The sequence below is a fragment of the Erythrolamprus reginae genome, chromosome 3 (genome assembly GCF_031021105.1).
Source record: "Erythrolamprus reginae isolate rEryReg1 chromosome 3, rEryReg1.hap1, whole genome shotgun sequence".
Lineage (NCBI taxonomy): Eukaryota > Metazoa > Chordata > Lepidosauria > Squamata > Dipsadidae > Erythrolamprus > Erythrolamprus reginae.
The window spans coordinates 131,499,753-131,519,242 of record NC_091952.1 but is presented as its reverse complement, the minus strand read 5'-3'; the positions used below and the strand labels follow the sequence as shown (position 1 = coordinate 131,519,242).

The 19,490-nt window shown below is 38.3% G+C and overlaps 1 protein-coding gene across 2 annotated transcripts in view; it reads right to left on the bottom strand.

The window, feature by feature from the left end:
- The window catches only part of SEC16B (SEC16 homolog B, endoplasmic reticulum export factor), an 83,500-nt gene that overhangs the window by 25,544 nt on the left and 38,466 nt on the right, over positions 1-19,490 (bottom strand). For both annotated transcript variants that reach the window (XM_070746678.1, XM_070746677.1), the window contains exons 16-19: positions 18,447-18,587; positions 7,308-7,421; positions 1,752-1,821; positions 632-901 (exon numbers count right to left, since the gene is read on the bottom strand). In XM_070746678.1, coding sequence (XP_070602779.1) covers positions 632-901; positions 1,752-1,821; positions 7,308-7,421; positions 18,447-18,587 — 595 coding nt within the window. The remainder of the gene's footprint in view (positions 1-631; positions 902-1,751; positions 1,822-7,307; positions 7,422-18,446; positions 18,588-19,490) is intronic.

The following is a 19,490-nucleotide window of genomic DNA, read 5'->3' as shown; positions in this document are numbered from 1 at the left end:
GGCTTGGGCTGTTGTGGAAGATTATCTGATTGTTGTTCTTCAGGACCGTGCCTTGCTGTTTCCGGACTTTGTTGATTTTTCATGACTTTGAAGCCAAAGCAGAGCAAAGCGTGTGTGTTTAACTTCATGGGAGAAGGAGGGCTGTGACGTTTCTTCACAGCTGCTAGCTAAGTACTTAAGGACTGATTAAGGGGATTGTACAGACTACCAGGTTGTTTTGGGAAGAGTGCTCTTTGCAATACAAAAAGGATGCTTTGTTTCTTTTGAATTTTTGGGATAAAGAACATTGTTTTTGAACTTTCAGGTGTGTGTGTGTCTGAAATTTATACCCTTGAATTTTCGGGAAACTCATACCATAGAGCCCGGCAGAACAGTAAGTAAATAAGTAAGTAAGTAAGTAAGTAAGTAAGTAAGTAAGTAAGTAAGTAAGTAAGTAAGTAAGTAAATAAATAAATAAATAAATAAATAAATGTATTTTTCTAGATTAAATATATTTGTTTCCCTCAGTAATTTATTCAGTCTCTACCCCTAAAGTCTTTGCACTCCACTAGAGGAGAATAAGTTGCAATAGGAACAAGCAGTAAGGGTGGGCCAATAGTCCCCCATTATTAAAGTCAACTGACATCTTTACCTGATGGCTGTTTCAGATGCGAGGAAAGATAATTTGAAAGACTTCCTGGAGACAAAATGGAATTTTGGTCATTTTCTTCTGAACAAGCCTCTAAACTAGAAACTGTCTTCTTTGAAGACAACTGTCCATGTCCAGAATAGATATGCAGCTGTTGATCCACATCTGACTGATGCCCAGTTGAATTAATAGGTGGCGGGTGTCTACAAGGATGATGCTCTAGATTCTCCCAGCATACCTCAGCTTGTGCAAACTCAGAATTAGGAGCCAAACCTGATAATACAAGTTTGAATATTAAAATTATTCCCAATTGATAGATCAGAAAAAGAGGCGAGAAACTAATTATCTTATTAAGGTAAAAAAAAAAAAGTGACACTCTTAAATGGGTTAATTTAAAAGAAGATTTATGTCACGGTTCTAAATAGCATCCAATAAAATGGTTTCGACCTGACAATTGGCCTAGTAACTATAATTTGTAACCATAACCTTTGAAAGGTTTAAATTTCTAGAAAGCATGTATAAGATCAGACTACAAATAGCCTTATCTCTTCTACCAATAATTCTCAGGTAGAGGGCTTCTATGCAAAACTGATAGATATATTAAAACAAGAAAACAGCTCTCTGAAAGATTTGTGAAATTTAAAAAAGAGTGGGAGAACAGAATCAGATTCCAAAAAGCAAATTCATTCTATTTAGAAGCAACCTTCTTTATACTGCCATGCATTAGACTACAATTCTCCTAATCTCCCCTGCCCCTCCACCACCCCACCCCAAAAAAGCCATAGCCAAAAACTGTTTTTAGAAGGCTTTATAACAGTCACTGTATGACTACAGTTAGGAGAAAAATATAGTCTTGTGAATTTCTCTGTTTCCTTCCAGCTCTCAATGGTAGCATTAGGGTTTACTGATTCAATAAGATACATTCCTAGGCAAATACATATGCAATTACAACTGCAGACTTTCAATCTAAATCCCCTTTTCCAAGAGGCATGTATACTTGAAACCAACTCAGTTCTCAAACGTTTCAAATGAAACTTGAAAGACTTTGGTTTGGTTTAATCGGATACATTTTAGAATACACCTCCTGGTACACCTGCCACAATTTGTTATTTTGTTCCTTTACCTGATATTGATCCATTGCCTCTGAAAACCTCTGGCTGGGCGAATGTGGTGTTGGGAAACCCTCTTTGATCCTTAAATCAGATATGGGAGAAAACACACATAAAATCCAAATCCTGATAATGGTCTATAAGCTCTGGGGCACCAGGTAAGCAAATACAAAACAGAAATCTCTAGTATAAAACCCTCAATTTCAACAAGTCAGAATAACATATTTACCATATCTATTTGTTTATTTAGTTACTTATTCATTTTAGGTATATGACTGCCTGCTTGCCAAGCAACTCACAGTGACTAATATAGGTTAAAATATTAAATGCAAAGAAAATATTAAAATGTCATTGGAAAATAAAAAATAAATAAATAAAAAACACGCTGCACCAGAGAATAGACACACAACATTAATAATTTTAATTTCCTACCTCTGAGGTAAGAAACAACACTAAATAGAACTGGGGGATTATTCTACCCATTTATGGGTATTAGCTACTCCATACATGGTTGCTATTTCTAGCTACATAAAGGAATTTTTACTTGTATGGCTTTAAGGAACCTGAATCTGACAATAAAGGTTGAACATTTATATCCTTTGATATTTAATTCAAATTCTGAGTTTGGGGCTGCTAGCAAACTTATCCAGTTTGACCATGTTTCTGGAAATTCTTGAACATAAAAAGATTGCTGCTTTTTAAAATTAATCTGATGTCACTTCATCTACCACCTCTTGGGCAAGGCAGTTTAGAAATCCTATTAACCAATAAAATAAACAAGTAAATTACTTATTAATTGCTTGTTTTATTTTACTTATTTACTTTACTTATGTAAAATAAATAGGGTATTGTTTCCTGCATGGCTTGTTCTGACCTCTTTTTTTTGATCATCTAACTTGATGCACCTTTGAGATCCTGGGAAACCAATGCCATATTTATATTATATATTATAAGTACATGACGGTGTGTATATCTATTAGAAATTCATTTTTCAGCTTATACCACATTTTCCCCACTAGGTATATAAATAGTGAGGGCAGCTCTATTATGTGCAAAGTTATTTTTTTCAAACAATTCAAAATATTGCATGCACAGATGCATATCTACATTCTTTATTGCAATCAGTGATCCAGATTCTGTACATTAACAAATAAAAGAATCTAAAAGCAATCATCAATTCTTCTGAAAGTTTCAGTAAATCCGAATCACAAATTACAGCAGATGCCAAAATAAAGTATCTGTCACTATATATTCAGTTCCCCTTTGAGTTTTTGGAGTATTCCTCCTCCTCCTATTTCAGAGCTGCTGTTGTTGGACATTATAATAATAGGATGCTTGTTGACATTGTAGAATCAAGTCAAAAAAATGGCTGTGAAAATATTTACAGACACCTCACATCCTGGACATAAATTGTTTCAACTCCTACCCTCAAAACGATGCTATAGAGCACTGCACACCAGAACAACTAGACACAAGAACAGTTTTTTCCCCAGTGCCATCATTCTGCTAAACAAATTCAAAGTGTTGGTTATGACCTGTAAAGCCCTTCATTGCATCGGACCAGAATATCTCTGGGACCGCCTTATGCTGCACAAATCCCAGCAACCAGTTAGGTCCCACAGAGTTGGCCTTCTCCGGGTCCCGTCGACTAAACAATGTCGTTTGGCGGGACCCAGGGGAAGAGCCTTCTCTGTGGCGGCCCCGACCCTCTGGAACCAGTTCCCCCCAGAGATTAGAATTGCCCCCACCCTCCTCGCCTTTCGTAAGCTCCTTAAAACCCACCTCTGTCATCAGGCATGGGGGAATTGAGATATTCCTTTCCCCCTAGGCCTATACAATTTATGCATGGTATGTTTGTGTGTATGTTTGGTTTTTAATAAGGGTTTTTTAATTATTTTAAATATTAGATTTGTCATATGCTGTTTTATTGTTGTTGTTAGCCGCCCCGAGTCTACGGAGATGGGTGGCATACAAATCTAATAAATAAATAAATAAACTCCCTCAACAATGTCAAACAATTTACTAAGTCTGCACTACTATTAATCTTCTCATTGTTCCCATCGCCCATCTCCTCCCATTAATGACTGTAGGACTGTAATTTTGTTGCTTGTATCCTTACAATTTATATTGACTGGTTCCTAAATTTATTTGATTGCTTATTTGTACCCGGACTATCATTAAGTGTTATACCTTATGATTCTTGATGAACTTATATTTTATTTTATGTACACTGACAGCATGTGCACCAAGGACAAATTCCTTGTCTTTGACCAATAAAATTCTATTCTATTCTATTCTATTCTATTCTAGAATACCAACAATAGCATTTCAGTTAAGAGATGCTTGACACGTCTTTATCTTGCATCTGTTCCAACTGTCAAATGGTATATTTTGAGCAGTATATTTAAAGTTAGTTTGATTAAATCTTCCAACAAATGTAGAATTTTTTTAAAATACTGCACCATGCCCCCAATCTAGTTCTATTAATTAGAGGAAATTATTCTTAAAATAGCTTCCACTTTATTTGGATGTGGGCTCATTTCATATTCTTGTCTGCAGTGTCCCAGATAGATAAACTCTTCCAAGCATCAGAGGTATTTACAATATGTGTGTTCTATTTGAAAATTGCAGCTTTTACAGGACCTAAACATTTGGGCAATCTCAGTCAAGTCTATTGACTTAGGCTTTTAGATTAAGTTGCCATTCTTGAAAATCAAAATAACTTCCAAATGCCGTAGATGTTTTCCATTGTAGCAACCCAAAATTCCTGTTTGTCCTTTAAAGAAAATTCTACCAAATGATATAATTCAACCAAAGATGAGCATAATCTACTGGCAGGCTGTTGCAAATCATGGAAGAATGCTGTTTCTATTGAGAAGGATGTGTTTTTCTCTCTCTTTATGACTTTGTACAGCTTTTTTAAGCCCTAAGTACAGGGGTGAAATGCTCCTGGTTTGCTGGTGCCTATTAGTTGTCAGAGAGCCAGTTGTAAAAGGAGCACGAGGCTCTGTCCACTCACCCGGACGCCACCATTTGAGTTCTTTTACCCTCTGTGCATGCACAGAATGCTTTGCACATGCACAGAGGGTAAGAGAACCCAAATGGGGGCTTCCAGATAGGTGGAAGAAGTATCGCGCTCCCTTTGCAACAGTTGTCCAATGACCGATAGGCATGAGCAAACCCATTTAACCCCTGCCTAAGTACATGCAAACTCTGCCAGTCTTTTTGGTGTGCATTAGTTTGCTACACTCATTTAACTACTCCACACTGAACCCCCTTTTCCTATTCTGCTTTTAGTTTGGCAACAACTCTATCATTTTGGGCAGATGAACTGCCTAGAAAAGAACTCTTTCTTTAAGCCAGGAGTCCCCAAACCTGGCAACTTTAAGACTGCCAGAATTCTCCAGGCAGCATAGTCTTAAAGTTGCCAGAATTCTCCAGGCAGCATAGTCTTAAAGTTGCCAAATTTGAAAACCTCTGCTTTAAGCCATAGTTTATTAAAAGCATCCTTATGGTTTCTTTTTCCTTGCAAGACTCTATGTTGTTTTTCCTCCTAAACATACTACGTCTATTTCAACAGATGCTTATTTGTCCATTTACATTCTTTGCCCCTGTGCTGGTTACTAACTAGGAATCCTAATTTCTTGCTGCTAAAGATTTTGAAGTCAGTTTGAGACAATGCATTCTGGAAGCTTTTTAGACAACTTCTGAAAACCCATTTTCTTTAGTTTTTATATCAGTTTTCAACATACTGCACAGCTGTTGGTCTCCAAGACACTTCTCATGATTTGGCAGAATCATCAAGCTTGCAACTGGTTCTTTTAAAAAAATCCTCATTATATTTTGCATGTATTCTCACTTTAGAATGCAGCTGTGACCTCTTTATCTATACTTGTAACATTCAGCAATTTTAGCATGACATTCTAAATGACCCCTATGTGTGTCCCTTCCCACAAGTACTTCTAAAACTCATCAGTTTAATTACTGTAAATTCTTGTGGCTGTGGACTAAAGTTTGTCAGACCAGACTTTTTGTCTACTTTCCTTCTGTAACAGGATGGGGAAAAGAGTGGCCAACTTTGCCTATAACAAGAATGGACAACTTTTAGAGATGCATCAAGCTTATACTTATGCCGTTATAGAGGCTATAAAGGGGATTTTCTCCAGGATTGATTATGAAAGTTTGAGAAGAAAGAGTTTAAGAGATGAACCCTCCAAAACTACTTTTAAATCTTTCCAGAATTCTATTTTCAACCCCCTTTATTAAAAGTAAGATATGAATAGTTTGGCCTCAGTTCTTGGGACCAGAAAAGATTGCTGGAAGACTTAGCCAAGCAAAAAAAAATATACCCCACTTTGTAGATTTGTTTGGATGGCCATGCTTTTTAGCAAACTTCTACCAGCCTCTTTAATAATCTTGCTCTTGAATAGCTCCTAGCTTCTTCAATTTGCATATACCTTATTAACATTAAAACAGTTGCAGTACCGCCTTGGAAAGGATGTGAGCTACCCAGAGTCACATATTGAATATGAGATGGGTGGGTATATAAATTGAACAAATAAATAAGCAAATAATAAAGTTCACAATGCCTAGAACTAAACAGTCTAACAACAACAACAACAACAACAGAGTTAGAAGGGACCTTGGAGATCTTTTGGTTATCCAATTTCTTCTTTAAAACCCAGTGTTGGAGCATTCATAACTTCTGGAAGCAAGCTGTTCCACTGGTTAATTGTTCTAACTGTCAGGAGATTGCTCCTTACTTCTAAGTTGCTTCTCTCCTAGTTTCATTTCTGCAATCTTCAAACGTATCCATTTTCTTATGCAGCCATCTTAAATCTAAATATTCTAGGTTTGTCAGTATCAAAGAGTGGTGTACATACCAGGAATCAGGGGTGGGCTACTGCCCGGATGGGGGGGAATGCAGTGGGGTAGTGAAAATGGAGCTCCACTCCAGAGCACCCAATTTGCACTGAAAGATGATGAAAGAAAATGCAGAAAGTTATGCCTATACCCCTGTCTTGTGGATCCCTTGGGTACCTAAGAGATCATCAAATTTTCTCAAGTGAAACTAACCAACTTACTAGCAGCAGCAGAAAAGCTCAGACATTTAAAAATCTGCACCATCTGCAACTACCTGGGTTTTACTCCTGAAAACCCACCTATGTCGCCAGGCATGGGGAAATTGATATATCCCTTGGCTGTTTCGTTTATGTATGGTTTGTTTGGGTTGCATGGTTGTCTTTAATAAGGGTTTTAAAACTGTTTTTAATATTGGATTGTATTTTGTATTGCTTGTTGTGAGCCGTTCCGAGTCCTCGGAGAGGGGCGGCATCCAAATCTAAATAATAATAATAATAATAATAATAATAATAATAATAACAACAACAACAACAACAACAACAACAACAACAACGCTTCACCAGAACTGGTCTGAACTGAACTGACAGCAGTCCACTACTGATTCCAGTAACATGTTGATGCCACATCATTCAATTCAATCTTAGTACCAGAGTCACAAAATAACAAATCAATCCATCTGCAAGAGCACACCATCTCATAATTCTTACCTCCCACTGTTGATAACGGCCTCTGAGTTCAATGAGCCAATCTGGTTCTAAATCTATCTCATACTCTGCCTTCTCCAGGAGTCGTGGGTCAGAGAACTTTAATCGGTCTGCCAGCTGTCCATTAGAAAGAGAAGAATTAGTCACCAAGCTATTAGAGACTTTTTAAGTTGCATGACAAATATTTTTTTAATGAAGCAAATAAATTATGGGCAGAGGAGAATCTAGCAATAATCTTTCACTCTATAGACATTACATTGCCTTCAGTAGAACTATTTTTCAGTAGAACTTCAGTAGAACTATTTTTTCTGATACTATAAAACCAAAGATTGTATTCTATTAAAACCTTTTAAGACTCTGATGATCCAATAAAGGGAAGGAAACACAAAATGACTAACAAAGTCCAGCTTTTATGGATCCTTTATAAGAGCATCTCTTTGTATGTGATTGAGTTTGTTTGGATGTGTTTATTGTAAGGTTCTGTTTTTTGGAGGGCTAAATTTAATATTTTCCAACTCATCTTTCATAAGAAACCATGAGGGTCTGTTAGAAAACAATCCAGGTTGCAGCTGTAAGAACATATTAAATTCAGCTAAGTTGCAACTTGGGTTATTTTATAACAGAACTGGAATATGATCTTAAGCCAGGAGCAACATTTTAAGAATCTGAAGTGAATAATATCACATTATACAGGCAGGCAGGACTGGGTGGGTGGGGGAATCATTGAGGGCTTTAATGATAGATAAATTTAGGGCTTAAACTTCTGTTTTCATTTGCTTTGCAAGAAATATTGCAAGAAACTGTGCCTTAGTTGCCAGACATACAAAAGGATTCAGGGATTACAAGTATATGTATTTATTTATACCCAATCTTTGTTATTTTTATAAATAACTGATACTCCTAGAATTATTACTTCTACTACAGGTTGCCCTATTTGTCCTTAAACCTTGTCTAAAGAAGAATGTGCTAGCTCATTTTGCTTTTAGTATAATCTGAAATTAATATCAAGCTTTGCTAATAAAAATGAACAATGTTTTCACCTTCTGTTTTTTTTCCTTTGCAAGGAATCATACGTTCTAATTAGTGAGGGAAGCAGATCTTAATATATTGGCATCATTCACATTTCCAAAGAGTGCTCAGCCATGTTGCTTTGTCACAGTATGCCTTAAAATGTATCTTTTGCACAAATTAATTTAAATTGCCTGAAAACAGCTTCCTCGATTCTCAGTTTAATAAGATTGCATACTGAAGATGAATCTCCCACCATCTCCTTTACTGTTCCTAAAAGCATCTTTCTCTTCTGCCCTGTTTTTCAATTTATATCTCACCAGAGGAAAAAGAGATTGTTGCTATCTTCTTTTAAAATAATTCTGAGATATTATGTTGCTGGATGGATTTCCCTCCCCAACATCTGGATTTTTCATGCTGGTGTCTGACGTTCTTGTCACAGCAGCACCCTTTGCACTCATCTCATCTAAGATCTATTTGCATTAGGATTGTGCCTAGTGGTTTATTCCCCTTCGATTTTTTCCTATGTGTTATATAAAATTTTCACAGAATGGAATAAAGGGAGAGATAAGAACTGGTTTAGAAAGTCTACAGGGAGGGGAGAGGAGTTCCCCTTGGTTCCTTATCTGCTGGAAGTGGTAAATAACTTTTTTCCCTTGCTCTGCTGGATCACAGTGCCTGTAGGAGCACCTTACAGCCTCCTTCCTTCCTTCTTGCAGGTTCAATATAGTTCTAATTCTGAAATAGTAAGCAGGCAGCTGTATGGGAGATAAAAGCCTAGGGTGCATGCCACAAGCAAATACACTGGGCATTTTTAGAGTAAACAAATTCAAAATGAACCACCCTCTCAGCCAACTCCTGCAACATCTCTTTCTGGTTTTGTTTTGTTTTTAAAATATCATTTTATTTCTACAACTCTCTTTTTGAAAATGTTTTAAATCTTATAATCTCTTTGAAAAGGGTACAAAAACATTGTCCCTCATGTGCAGAATAAAGACCTTTCCTGAACAAGAAGCAGAGTTCAGCACAACAATCATTTATACCTTGAACAATTCAAAGGAAGAAAATGTGTCATACTAACAGGAAAGTCAGAGAGCTGCATTTGTACTCCTGAATTTAATATTAATTGTAGTAATGTAGCATGACGCTTACTGTTACAAAAATGGCTATTAACACTTTCTTTCTTTGTTTGTTTATGAGATTAATTAGATTGGAACGTTTGTTTGAGTGCTCCAATGCGTTCATTGCACCAAAATCCTCATTTGTTCATTTCAAAAATATACAGTACAGTACAATGTTTTGTTATACTGGCAGCATTAGTTCTCAAAAACATACAGTACAATGATTTGTTGAATGGCAACACTAGTTCTCTCAAAAGGCAGGGTGAGGCTTTGCCTCAGAAGGCAATTCAGGTGGGCTGAAAATTGTAGGCTTTCTCTCCAGTTTCCCTCAAAAACAAACAACAAACAGCCACCAACAGCTGTTGTGTCAGCCACAGACATATCCCAAGCAAACACGGCTAATAGCTTATTCTATGAAAGGTTTCCTCATAAAGAGAGACAACTATTGTGAAGGCCAGCTAGCTTTTAGGAATAGAGCGATACAGATGTCTGAAGTAGCCAGATGCTCAGTGCTCTCAAACTGAGGAAACTTGCAATTTGTTCTCTACAGTAACAATGAAACAGAAAAGCACTCACCACAGTTCTCCTGAACTCCCTCTAAGCCAGTGGTTCTCAACCTGGGGGTCAGGACCTCTTTGGGGGTCGAACGACCATTTCACAGGGGTCGCCTAAGACCATGGGAAAAGACAAATTTCTCATGGTGTTAGGAACTAAAGCTTCTATTTTGGTGCCTTGGAACATATTTTTACAATCCGACCAATCAGACATTTACAGTGGGGGTGTCCCTCTGACCTTCCTGCCAATCAGCTTAAAGCTCTGTTGGGAGAATTGGCACTAGACTTATGGCTAGGGGTCACCACAACATGAGGAACTGTATTAAGGGGTTGCAGCACTAGAAAGGTTGAGAACCACTGCTCTAAGCCAAACGTTTGGAGGACCCTTGGCTCTTGTCTAAGTAGCAACATAACTTTCACCACAATTGGCAGGGTACAATTGTGTATATTGTTGGAATTGACATAGAATTGAGAGGCCAGGAAACTAACACCTGGCCGATATTTGCAGAAGGCGAGGAGGAACAAAAGCACCTCCTTTCAGCTGGAGCTACTTCCCAGTAGCTCTTAATTGGCTCGCAGAGACTGCTAGGAAGCGTAGCCGTGGCTACCAGCCTATTTCAAGGGCTGCTCTCCAACCATGCTTCCCTTCACTTCTCTGCTCTTTTCCTCGACGGACACCCACCCACCCTCCACTCAATCCAGGGTGTCTTTTAGGGGTCACCCAGTAGGGGGCTGAGTAGGAATTTTTTTGCAATCTCGAGATTATATTCCAGATTGTTTTTTCACCTTCTCCATCTTGGATGGGTGAGATGATATAGTGGTTGGGGGGGTGAATCTGTTTGTAAATAGGTTTTGGTTTTGCAATTCTATGTTTACATTTGGTCACTATATGGCAGAAATGGGGTGGAAAGGGTATCAGTAGCAATTGTGTGTTCTCCCTTGGGCATCTTTTGAAAGATGATGGGCTCCCCCGTTACACAACTCATGCTGCCTAACCGGCTGGAGCGGTGTGAAGGGGGAACTCTTGGGGCTCATCCACGTCATTTCCGGTTCCGGGTCATGGGGGTGAGCCCTCCCACATGCTGGGCATGGCTTACATGTTTGGGTGCAGGCGGGACACGCCTCACCCTTACCAAGCAAGGAGTTACGCCCATTAGTTGCCCAAGTATGTTGTGTTCAGGAAATTCCGCCCCATTTAGCAACCCCTGCAGGTATTTTTCTGTAATTTTCAATAAAGTGACCCATTTATTATCCAGCTCGGTGTTTGAGTGTTCATTTCTTGTCCAATGCAATACTTAGCTGTGCTTTACAAACATCCCCAATTAACCTTCCCACCAAAAAGAAGCTCCTCTCTGATGTTGATCTTAAGTACCACATTTTGATTGGGTACTATTGCAAATGCTTCCGGCTCATTTGTTCCCCCCATCTCCTATAAAGGTAAAAATGGGGAGAGGAAGCTTGAACGCAAAGTTTCTTTTACCTTTTGGATTACTTTTGAGATGCAGAACCAGAAGATGAATGAAGTCTTATCTCTATATCTATGTTACTCTATACCAGACCATACTTCAACCATTATCTCCAAAACTGATTCCTATGAGCAGGTTATTCATCATATCAGCTGCTCCTCTTGAGAGAGATATTTCCTGATACAGGTCAAAAATGCTTCTCAGATTGAAGGGCCTACAGCCCTTCATATTAAATAGGTTTATGTGAATGAAACACAAATGAAGCTAAATTTAAATTTCATCAGATGAAACATGAGACAAAACAGTCTGACTCGTAACTGTTGTATTTGAAATATGCAAAGTACCTTTTTGCAATCTGTGCTATTTTAATTAAGAGTAGTCATTTTTCTTGAGTTGGTATATAGCTGAATCAATGTTAGGGAAAGGCAGAAGCATTGCCCTGGACTGACATAATCTTAGCTACAGATATTAAGCCCCCATTTGTAGTTTCACTGGAGAAGCATCTTATTTTGAACAGTAATTTATTTGGCCATTTTGACATATGTCATGGTAACCTCTAGGATAGATTATTGAAATTATTTGCCCTTAAAGACTCTGCAAATCAGTTCAAAATACAGCAGGTAAAGTTGTTTGAGCCTATTACATTTGAACTAAAGGAGTTTCAAACAATAAACCTGTAATCAAATGCAATCTTCTTGGATAAGAATTGTGGACAAAAATCAGGTGTTCATTCAGACAGAGATTGAAATCAAGTTGCTTTCTTTGCTTCTATAATCAAAATGGACAATGCAGCAGTTTCTAGTAGGGAGGGGTCAAAACAAGGAACAAGGCCATGGGAGCATCATGGTCAAAAAACCTTTTTTTTATGAGCTTGTACCTGCCTACTGTGATGTGAATATCCCTGGAGTTATCTCGTTGTTATAGATAAAAGGGGAAAACCATTCAGTCTTTCTGAAATTTCAAGAACTGACAATCATTCTTACTATTTGCATGATATATTTGACAGGTTTTGGGGAAGGGAAATAATGATTTCCAAAATAGAGTTACTGAAAAAAGTGACAACCATTTTTCACACTTATGACCATTGCAGTATCCCCCATGGTCACATGGTTTACATTCAGATGCTTAACAACTGGTTCATATTTATGACTGTTGGAATGTCCTGGGGTCATGCAATCATCATCTTTTGCAACCTTCTGACAAGCAAAGTCAATGGGGGAGCCAATTTCGCTTAACAACAATGTTACTAATTTAACAACTGCAGTGATTCACTTAACAAATGTGGCAAGAAAGGTCATAAAAATGGACAAAATTTACAGAAAATTTCTCACTTAGCCACATAAATTCTGAACTCAGTTGTGGTCGTAAGTCAAGGACTACCTATTCTTGCACTATAGCATGATGTCACTTGCCACATGAGCATGGAAATGTCTTTGGACTGCGCTGACTCAATGGCTTCAAGAAACGGAGATGAGCAGTGCCCTTTAAAGTCAACTATGACTAGCATAAAGTCCACAGGACTCCTTTACATTAACTTTACAAAAGATAATAATAATAATAATAATAATAATAATAATAATAATAATAATAATAATTCTGGCATAAGCCAGTGAAAGTGATCGCAGTGGTACTTGGCACGCTGGGCGCAGTGCCAAAGGACCTCAGCGGACATTTGAAAACCATTGGAATTGACAAAATCTCCATCTGTCAATTGCAAAAGGCCGCTTTACTGGGATTGGCAAACATAATTCGCCGCTATATCACGCAGTCCTAGGTGCTTGGGAAGCGCCTGACTGGTGATGAAATACAAAGTCCAGCATAGTGATTTCGTTTGCTGTGTTGTATTGACATAATAATATTTTATTAGATTTGTATGCCGCCCCTCTCAGAAGAGTTGGGGCGGCATACAAAAGATGCATCCATTCTATACCGTAGGTTCACAAAAGATAATTAGATGTTTGAGAGAGTAGATGCTTTGGTTTGTTCATGTTGTACAAAAAAAATTCTTGTAATCAAAAAAGACACTATTGTGAACACTGGGACATATTGATAAATTATCTCTATTATGGTTTAACTCAAGAGGAGCTGAAAATAGGTAGTTTGCTTCTGAAAATATTTGTCCCTTTTATGTAATGGAAAGTTCTTACTTTGCCAATGCATCCATACTTTATTTGAAATTATTATATGAAAATGGGAGGGCGTGGTTATCCACCTTGGTGCCACTGCATTCCTTTCGCTCCTGCAGAGGAATTGCTGAACCCCTGCTGTTTGGGGTGCTGATTCTATTGAATCAGCCCAGTACCTCCCTGAAGGGGAGGGGAAGAAGGGGACCTGGTTTGGTGACTGTTTTGGGGTCGGCATACCCCACGGGTGTTGTCCGAGAGCCTCCACCAGCAGCAGAATGGGAGCAGCTTGCCGCTCTTAACCGAGGTGACTACAGTTGGAAGGATAGAGAAAGGCAGCATGTGGCTGGAATGTATGCTCTGCCAGATGTGACCTTGATTCAATTGAGCTAGCTGAACTGTTTATATAATAACTGATAAAAAGAGCTGAGAACTGAGGAAGAATACTTTTCTGCTGAACTTTATGAGACCTTGAAAGGGGGAAAAAAATAGAAAAAAAGAGTTTGATTTTTCTTCTGAGCCTTTTATGCTTTGAGGCTGTATAAAGATTTGCTATTGGGCAGCTGGACAAAGATGGAACTTCGAGAAATAAGAGATTTATGTAGTGAATATGCACAAGCGTTAAAGAATGGAGAGAGGAAATGAAAAACAACACTAACTCCTTAATTGAAAATGTCAAAAATCTTTAAAGAATTTCAAAACAAGATGATTGTGACAACATGGAGGGAAATATAAGAAACAGTGGAGATGAAAAGAAGAATGATGATCAGATTGATCAGCATACAGGAAGCGATGGAAATATTAAATATTAAAGTGATATACATTGGACAATTTCAAAATGGTCAGATTAAAGGACATATGATTGATAATTTAGATAATTTAAAGCAATTGGAAAATGGCTTGATTAATGAGGGAGTTGATGGTCACATGTTTAATGGTTATAGTAAGAAAAGCACTAATAGGAAATGGAATAGATGTGATCTGATACATTTTAGTGGGCCGAGTAAAAACGAAATTAAAATGGAAATTAAAAAATTGGGAAAGACTGCACAACCTGGGAAGAAAAGAGAAAAGAAGAAGTTAGAGGGGTACAAAAAGACAAGAAAGAAAATTTTTGAGATTTGGCAAGATTGCTGTAAATTTGAAAAGGGGTGATTGATCGTTCAATAAGTTAAATATATATTATTTCATTTATTTTTATGAATATAATTTATGTTGTTTTGAAGTAGTAATAGATGTATTAACTTATAAGATTGTATTAGAAATACATATATAGAGAAACTTGATGGAATGTCTATATAAGAAATAAGCTGATCTTGATATGAACAATAGTATGGAAGTGATGATTCAATGAAGATGAATTTGAAACACATTTGGAAAATGTAAAAGGTGCTTAAAAGTTAATAATAGTAATTGCTAATTGGTTGAATAATAATTAATTGGGGAATATTAACAGAGAATATAGAATATATGAATTTATAATAGAAATTGGATTTAATGTCAGAAGTTATATAAATATATAAGAAAGTAAGGTTTGTAAACTTGGATTGGTAACAGTTGTTTTTTTATTTAATAGTAGGTATGTGGATTTGTTTTTTTATATTTCTTTATTTTTATTAATTAGGAGAAGGTTATATAAGGGCTTTTGCTTTTAAAGGAAAATGTATAAGAAATGGAAGAAGGCACAATGGCTTATATAGATTTGCAAGATGATAAGCATAATGAGTTAACATTGTCAAAAGGAAGTTAATGTTGAATTTAATTAGAAGAAAATTGGTTATCTAGATCAGTGTTTCCCAACCGGTGTGCCGCGGCACACTGGTGTGCCGCGAGACATGGTCAGGTGTGCCGCGAAGAAATAAGCTCAGCTTCTGGTCTCGCAACTTTTTGCGAAGAGAAAAAAGTTGTGAGACCGGAAGCTGATCTTGCTTCTTTGCGCCTTCCAAGTTTTCCAGCAGCTGCGGCACCCCGCCCGGCTGGAGCTTCCCTGTCAGCAGGTGAGCTTTGGGGCTTGGTGGGAGGGCAGTGGCAGCGGGAGGGCGGCGCGCAGCGGGAGGGTGATGGCGGCGGCAGCGGCAGTGGGCAGGAGCCATGCCGTGGGGTGGTGGCAGGTTGGTCCCTCTCTCTCTCCCCCTCTCTTGCTTTCTCTTTCTCTCCCCCCCTCCCTCTCTCTTTCTCCCAGTAGCCGTGGGGCGACGTCAGGGTGATCAGCTGTGAGGCGGAGCTACGGAACAGAGGAACAGAGGCACCGACGGCGGCAGCTGGAAATGCTGGAATTGCGTGGCTGGCACTTGCCTGCTGGCTGGACCAGGACGGAGGCTCAAGCCCCACATCCATGCCCAGCACAACGCCAGAAATGTACAGCGTCTAGCCACCGCCGTCTGTGCCTCCGTTCTGGAGCTCCACTTCACAGCTGATCACCCTGCCGTCGCCCCACGGCTACTGGGAGAAAGAGAGAGGGAGAGGGGGGAGAGAAAGAGAAAGCAAGAGAGGGAGAGAGAGAAAGAGAGAGGAAGAGAGGGGGGAGAGAAAGAGAGAGAAAGATATAGCAAGAGAGGGAGAGAGAGAAAGAGAGGGAGAGAGGGGGAGAGAAAGAGATAGCAAGAGAGGTAGAGAGGTAGAGAGAGGAAGAGAGGGGGGATAGAAAGAGAGAGAAAGAGAGAGAAAGATAGGGAGAGAGAGAAGGAGAGAGGGAGAGAGGGGGAGAGAAAGAGATAGCAAGAGAGGTAGAGAGGGGGGGAGAGAGAGAAAGAGATAGCAAGAGAGGGAGAGAGAGAAAGAGAGAGGGAGAGAGGGGGGAGAGAAAGAAGGAGAGAGAGGGAGTAGAGAAAGAGAGAAAGCAAAACAGAGAGAGAGAAAGAGAGATAGCAAGAGAGAGGGAGAGAGAGGTGGGAGAGAAAGAGAGAAAGCAAAAAAGAGAGAGAAAGAGAGATAGCAAGAGAGAGAAAGAGAGAGGGAGAGAGAGGGGAAGAGAGAAAGAGAGAAAGACAGCAAGAGAGAGAAAGCAAGAGAGAGAGAGAAAGAGGGGGGAAGGAGGGTGAGGGAAAGACAGAGAGAGGGAAGGAGGGCAAAAAAGAGAGGAAGGAAGGGAGAAACAAAGAGGGATGGAGAGAGAGGGGAAAGAAAGAGGAGGGAAGGGAGAGAGAGAGAGAAAGAGGGAGAGAGAAAAATAGAGCGAAAGGGAGGAAGAGAGATATTTTTTGTCCAAACTTTTTTTTACAAACACACACCCGCCCACCCGCCCCCGCTCAATGTTCCCCACGATTTTGTAAATGTGAATAATGTGCCGCGGCTCAAAAAAGGTTGGGAAACACTGATCTAGATGACAAAACTAGAGGTTGAGGCTTGGGAGTTTGATATGTACTGAAAGTAAATAATTTGGAATTGGAAATTTATTTTTGGGATTATACATGTCTAACTAATGAGATACTGTTTTTATTGTAACACAAATAGAAGGTATTTTGTAATGTATTGAAAAGGTTTATATGGGGGGAAAATAAAAAAAATTATACCTGGAATACTTTATTTGAAATTATTGTTGCTGTTTTAAATAGCAATCAGGGTTCTAATTCTAATGAATAGGAAAAGGAAAATTGTTTAGTGCAGTGGTTCTCAACCTGTGATCCACAGACTGATGTGGAGGGGTGTTGGTATAATGCCATTACAGGGGGTCTGCAAAGGCATGAAGAAATTTTATTATTTCAATCTTGAGTTAAGTTTGGGGGTGTCCATGGCCATGGTCTGTGGCTACGAAAGGTAAAGGGACCTCGTGGTGAAGAAAAGGTTGAGAACCATTGCTTTACTATCTATGCTACTATTACAGATAAAATTCCCCCCTTTTCTATTTGGCATTGGAGAGAACTACCTTTTGGCACCAGCATGAGTTTCTAATCTGCAGCAATCATTTTTATCATAAACACTATTTTGGGGGGAAATATAATAACTCTTCTCATATATTTACAGACACCTCACATCCTGGACACAAACTGTTTCAACTCCTACCCTTAAAATGATACTATAGATCACTGCACACTAGAACAACTAGACACAAGAACAGTTTTTTCCCAAATACTCTGCTAAACAAATAATTCGCTCAACACTGTCAAATTATTTAATAAGTCTGAACTACTATTAATCTTCTCACCGTTCCCATCACCCATCTGCGGAGAGGGGCGGCATACAAATCTAATTAATAATAATAATCATCATCATCATCATCATCTCTTCCAACTAATGACTATATGACTGTAAACATCTTCCTTGTATACTTACGATTTATATTGACTGGTTCCTAATATGATTTGATTGCTTATTTGTACCCGGACTATCATTAAGTGTTGTACTTTGATAAACATATCTTTTTCCTTTATGTTCACTGAGAGCATGTGCACCAAGACAAATTCCTTGTGTGTTCAATCACACTTGGCCAATAAAAAATTCTATTTTATTCTATATACTGCAATATATACTGCAATCTTGACCTGATTAGAGCCCCAAGAAGCTGCTCTACGCAGTGGTAAGTACATCTTACACAGTTTATTTTGCATCATGTCCCTCCCTTTTAATCTTTCATGTATTAGTCAAAGAAATCTACATTGCAGATTGATATGTGTTACTTTAAAAAAAACAGTCTCTCCCAACTCTTTTCACAGCACCAAACAAAAACTAACTCTGTAAACTGACCAGAGTCAAAAAAGGAAAATGTGAATTTGATAAATAAACAAACACCCACAATGTATACAACTGCATTATGAATTATATCTGAAATCCCCTGCAGTGTAAAATTCCAGTGCATATTACAAGTACATGAAGAATTATAATTTTAAGAGATAAACACAATTCTTATTGGGGCCCCTAACCAGACACTCACCTTGATAACCTGCTCTAAGAGGACAGGATAAGCATTCTGATTCTGGGCAAGAAGTGCCATTCCAATTGCTTCACAGTAATGTAAGGCCTGAGCAGCAAGACCATAGTCCACTAGACGAGATGCATAAATCAGTTTATAAACCTATGAAAGAGAATTAAAAGAAAATCTATGGGCGCAAGAGAGGAAATAGTCACACACTAAAATTACTCTCAATGTTGCAGCCCATCTGCTCTTGTTTGTATGAATCCTTGTCTTAAAATACTGAAATAACTACTGTGGTCAAATGGCAAAAAAAAAGCAGTGACCCAAGAAATGTTATATGAATATTATCCACATTAATAAGCTTGATAAATAAATCACTGAGCTCATATGCATGGAAGATTTTCAATAGTCAAAAATAATACAATTAATTAACTTCAAGTATAAAAACTCCTAGTACAGACTACATATTCTTCACTAAAGTATTTTGAAACCAATTAGTTAAACATGTGTCAATACTCCTTGGAATTTCTTGACAATGTAGTTGGCAGTAATGCATTTTTGACATTTATTACCCGGTAACTGCTGTGCATGGTATCACTTAGAAAGCCAACTGTCTACGTTCCCACAAGACTATAAGTAGTGTTCAATGTGGTCATGCTGAATTATTGGAGAGATGGGAAGGAAGAATTATTGTTATTCACTACAAACAGCCCTGGGGATTATATAAACCATTGTATTATAATCTGGATTGAAAAAAATTAACAGAGACAACTACATAAAGCATAGATACTGTAGCAAAATTACTTTAGATTATACAGCATTCAGAATAGTTTTAAATAAATCTTTATAAAGCAGGGAATAGGCAACCTTTCTGTAACTGGGTTTTTAAAATATGTATCTTTTGACAGCAAGGGCATCACCAGAAGAGATGGGACATGCTGTACAAGAGCTTGGGGATCCCTTCTGGTACCACGAGTCAGAAGCAACCTGTTATTTGCTCCTTCACAATCCTTCTACCAAAGAGTGATTCTGCCTCCTGCCTTTACAGCATCTTATTCTTCC